The sequence below is a fragment of the Poecilia formosa genome, unplaced genomic scaffold (assembly GCF_000485575.1).
Source record: "Poecilia formosa unplaced genomic scaffold, Poecilia_formosa-5.1.2 Scaffold229, whole genome shotgun sequence".
In the NCBI taxonomy this organism is placed as follows: Eukaryota; Metazoa; Chordata; class Actinopteri; order Cyprinodontiformes; family Poeciliidae; genus Poecilia; species Poecilia formosa.
The window spans coordinates 957,894-962,767 of NW_006800168.1; the positions used below are offsets into that span (position 1 = coordinate 957,894).

The 4,874-nt window shown below is 35.6% G+C and overlaps 1 protein-coding gene across 1 annotated transcript in view; it reads right to left on the reverse strand.

The window, feature by feature from the left end:
• The window catches only part of LOC103149489 (uncharacterized), a 32,375-nt gene extending 27,777 nt beyond the window's left edge, over positions 1-4,598 (reverse strand). Inside the window, exons 1-3 of the mRNA XM_016679988.1 lie at positions 4,224-4,598; positions 2,828-3,242; positions 3-841 (exon numbers count right to left, since the gene is read on the reverse strand). Coding sequence (XP_016535474.1) covers positions 3-841; positions 2,828-3,200 — 1,212 coding nt within the window. The 5' untranslated portion in view covers positions 3,201-3,242; positions 4,224-4,598. The remainder of the gene's footprint in view (positions 1-2; positions 842-2,827; positions 3,243-4,223) is intronic.
• Positions 4,599-4,874: the final 276 nt, after the last annotated feature.

Here is a 4,874-nt window from a genome sequence, read left to right on the forward strand (position 1 = left end):
ACAGTTCTGGGCTGCAGAGAGTCTTCAGATGAAAAGCTGGCAGCCACCATCAGTGCGTACATTGGAACATGACAAAGAGTCAACAGCTCCACGTTACTCAGAACCTTCCTGTGATTTTCACCCAGAGCTGAAGACAAATATGTCTTTATTGTTTCCTCACTGAAGCCTTTCACCTCCACTCTGAGCCAGTCTTCAGGACAGAGGTCTTCCTCATCATCTGGTCTGCAGGCAATGATGATTTTAGCATCAGGTAAGAAATCTTTCTCTACAAGTTTCTCCACAATTGATGAAGAGAAATCTGTGACTCCATCTAAAATGACTGTAACATGATCAGAGTTGCTCTTTATATCCTGTAAGACTTCATCTTTGCCCTCATCTGGTTCACTGCATGCAATGAAAAGTAGATCCTCCAAACTCATGGTTGGTGGGATGTTGGTTAATTTTCTCATGTCAACGTAAAACATGTAATCCAGCTCCTTGTCTCTTTCTGACCACAGCCTCAATATTTCATGACTCAGAGTCGTCTTTCCAATACCAGGTTTCCCAACAAGGAGGATGTTTTTATCAGTTTTCAGCAGGTCACTGGGGGAGATTTCAGGTTTGTTCTCTGGAATATAAGTCCTTAACTTTTTAGGACGTAACTTCTTGCTTTTATTGTTTTTAATTTTCTTTATTTTGGATGGAGAAATTTTTCCTTGGATATCAAATGCAACTGCCCTATAAAAGAGATCAGGCTTCTTGTTCTCTGCAAAAAGATCTTTACTTGCCCTCCAGAAGTTCTCTAATAATTTTTTTGCTTTAGATTTTAACTTGTTCTGATATTTACAGCATGGCTTTGGACCTAAGATAAAAGCAACAATAGGTTAATAAATTAAAATAATTTGGGAATTAATCAGTAGAAGTATTCTCTTGCAAGAGACACAGATATAAAAACAAAAAACGTCACAACATTAAACCATGACTTGATAAAAACCACAAATATCCTGGATGTTTTTCCTGCATTCCTTGAAGTTTTTCCTATAGTTGCCTCAATAGGAAAAACTTTCTATATTACCTCTAGAAATATATAAATGTATGTCTAAATATGCTGGTGTGAAGCCAGGTTTCAAAATACCTGTTCCAAACACATTTGTCTTATCAAACTTTGGCTTGCTTTCCAGGTTGCAACTTTTTAAAAAGATAGATAAAAAATACTTGCACTCAGAATTTGTTTCTCGAACATTTAGTTTTAAAGATGTTTCAATCTGGGTTTAAAACTCACTGCAGCATGACGTCTGCATTGTACAGAGTCTTTCATATTTTTAACAACGGACTCTGAGATTGTATGTTAATCTTTAAAAAAACCTGTGCATGTACTTTGAATGCAAGAAAAAAGGAAGGCCATTTGGGTAGAGATAAAGTAAATAGAATAAAGCTTGTGTATTTCATTGTGTTTTTGCATTCTTGATTCCTAAAACTGTTCCAAATGGAGCAGACCTAAGACCAAGAAGCAGCTGATTTGGTTCAAACTTCCTTCCAGTTTGATCATTGATTGTTCATTAACGTGAGCTTTTATGTTTTATATGTGTTTTTCCTTCCCTCTCTATGTGAACTTGTCCTAACACTTTCTAAGTAGCTCAGTGCTCCATTTCAAAACAGGTTTTCAGAGAACATGCCATACTGAACCATAGTGAACTCATAAGAAATTAGTATTATTTATTGCTACTCCAGCTTCTTTTTGTTCTTTGAAGTTGCCATTTTGGTATCAAAAAATACTAAGAGATGTATCACTGCAGTGACTAATCGATTGACTAATAATCAAGTGATCAAAAGGTTAGTGATTTGAAATTTGGAAAATTAAATAAAACATTATTTTCTAATAACTTTTTTTTTACTTCTGCTTGGCTCTGTGACACATGATAAACTGAAAGCTAATCTTAACAACAAAACTGTTGTAGACAAATCTTAGTCTTTAAGCACTCATATTTCAACTGGACTGGACTGCCAGTTGAACTATGAACGCTTGATACCACACATCAATCGATGGGTTACTTTATGTTTAGTTGCAAATTTTGATGCAATAAAAATATGCAATGATACAATGCACCCAGCAGTGCTGGTTTTCAGCAGTTACTGAATATCTGCTCTGATTATGGGTTAAGATTAGATTTACAGTATAATGCTAAGAAAACTGTTGTACTAATACGTAGGACTAGAGCAGACAAACAACTCTGTTTCCCTGATTTTTTTCTGTCGGGATTAAAGTGAAATGTTTGTTCCAAAACTAAATATCTGGGTCAGTACATCACAGACCAGCTCTGTGATGATGATGACATTTATTGGTAGTGTCGCATGTTGTAGGTCCAGGCAAACGTTCTGGGGAGGAAGTTTCACATGTATACTGATGAGGTAAAAATAAGCCTGTTTAAGGCTTACTGTACATTCTTGTATACATCTCCTTTGTGGTGTACATTTAAAAAAGCTAGCATGCAGAAGCATAAGGTTGTTTATAACGACTCCCTGAGAATTCTGCTAAAGAAACCCAGGTTCAGCAGTGCAAGTGAGATGTTTTGTAATGCACGTCAGAACGTTTCAAGCACTCATGAGGAATTTGATTTACAAGTTTATGCATCGTTTGTGCAGCTCATTGAACAGTCTTATTGTAATGTTCTCACATCCCTCTGTCAGTGCGCTAAGATACCAGTCGGCTCTGTGGAATCATTGGTATGCAAGTCTCTTTATAAGGTTTGTTTTTTTTTGTTTTTTTTATATATGTGTTATGTCTTTGTGGACTATGATTCTGTTGAATAAAGTTTCTCTCTCTCTACTTATTTGTAGTTTTAATTACCTCGTATGTAGTTTTGCTGCATTTCTGCATCTTCTTTGAAAGGAAAGCAGCTGATCCAGTGGTGCAGGTCAAACTTTTTATCCTCAGTTGAAGCTTCATTTGTTGGTCTCTCTAAGGTTCTCCTCCTCGTCTGGTCAATAATCCTTAGAAACCTGTAGCAGGCGTCTTCACCTCTTCTAGTGACTGAGTCCAGTATTGCTCTGGTTCTATCAAAGTCATCTTTCTCTGCCTTTATCTTGCTGACCTCTTCATCAATGAGAACTCCTTGCTGATACAAGTTCTCAAGAATCACTGAGAGGCTCTTTAATTCTTTAACAAGGTGAGGTCTGGCATTCTTAACATATTTCAAGGCTGACTGTGACGTACAAGCCATAACTTCAGATGTCTGTTTTCACACAAACCCAACTTCACTGATCTGCAAGACAAAAAACAGTTTTATGGAGAAGTTTTTAGTTAAGGCAGCATGCATGACCACAAAACGGTACATTCATTATGTTTAAGGTCCCCATAAACTATTCTGCTCCTTTGAAAGCTACAGAAACAACAAAGTGAAAACTTCTTGTAGTTCATTCCACAAGTAAACATTACTAATTCAGTGATGAGTATTCATATATATATATTTTTTAATAACCAATGAATGTAAACTAGTGATATTCCCCCTAAAATCTATCAGTTTTTAAAAAATTAAATGAAATTCAGCATTTAAAAAAATACCAGACTTAAAACATATTAAAAATACAAAATATTAAAGCATATAAATACACATAGAATTTACAAACACTACAGTGACAAAAATACTTATACATTTAAAAATAAAAACTCTGAATATTTCCAAGAGATAATTTTGAAAATGTCCTGTATGTGAATAGTTGTTGATATAGTGCAATATAGAATACAAGCGTATTAAGTAGCTGACTTCAATCAAATGTAAAAACGTCCTCAGCCATTTTGAAACATGCTTTAAAAGACAAATAACTCTCCTGTATTGGTTTTCCTTTAATATTTGCTAACGAGAAAATCCAAACCAACCGAAACATAAACACACGGGGTTGGAGTGGCAGTTAAACAAGCCGTGACGTGTCAAAACACGGAAACACGATTCATTTTACTGCCACTGTTTCAAGTACATTTCACCTGACGAAAGGAAAACAAATCCAAAATAAACATCTACTTCTCTTCATAGGTCGTCATCTTTTCATAAAATAAGCAGAACCACTCATGTATAGAAATCTCATAAAAACAACTTTTACACTCTGTCCGGATGAACTTTAAACTTCCGTGTGACTTAAAGAAATAAAACAAGTTAAAGTAATTTCTTTTTTCGGAGGGAGTCTAAACGCTTTATATCAATAGATAAGCAAACAGAAAAACCCATTAAAATCGTTTTAAATCTTACCTGTATTACATTTGGGATCACGGTGACATTCATTGTGCCCCATTTCCTCGTTGAAATGCGGACTGTCGTCACTGTAGGTCCGTGTACCTTAAGGCGTTTTTTTTTCCTTCGTTTTAAACAAAAAACCAAAGAAACGAGCTTTTTCGTTTATTGAACCAAAATGAAAAATTAGATAATAAACCAAACTGTTATCGGATTTCCAATTTCTTGCATTAAACGAAAGTAAAACTGTTCACGAAAAACCTCTTCCTGGGTGGAAGGATCTTTTTTCTTTTTTTGTTTACAATGGTAGGACCAGGAGCAGGAAAAGTTTAGAACAGCATTTTTCAGAATCAAATCTGAGCAAGGGGAAAACTGAGCCACTCTAATAACTAGTCTAAGCCAACCATAGACATTAATATGTAGACGCCTCATGGAGCGGGTCCGCCCTTTGCAGCGATAGTAATCACGTCCGCCATATGGAATGTGGCATCTCTGCCAGTAAGCTAATATGCTATGAGTAATATTAGTTTTTCCACTGGTACTGTGACTTTATCTTCAGTCTGTGCTTTGCTTTGCTGTGTAGTTTGACTCACTGTTTGTTCAATCTCTCTTGTTTTCTGTTCCTTCACATTTTTAACTGCTTCTGCATAGCTTATGTTTTTAGTTGTT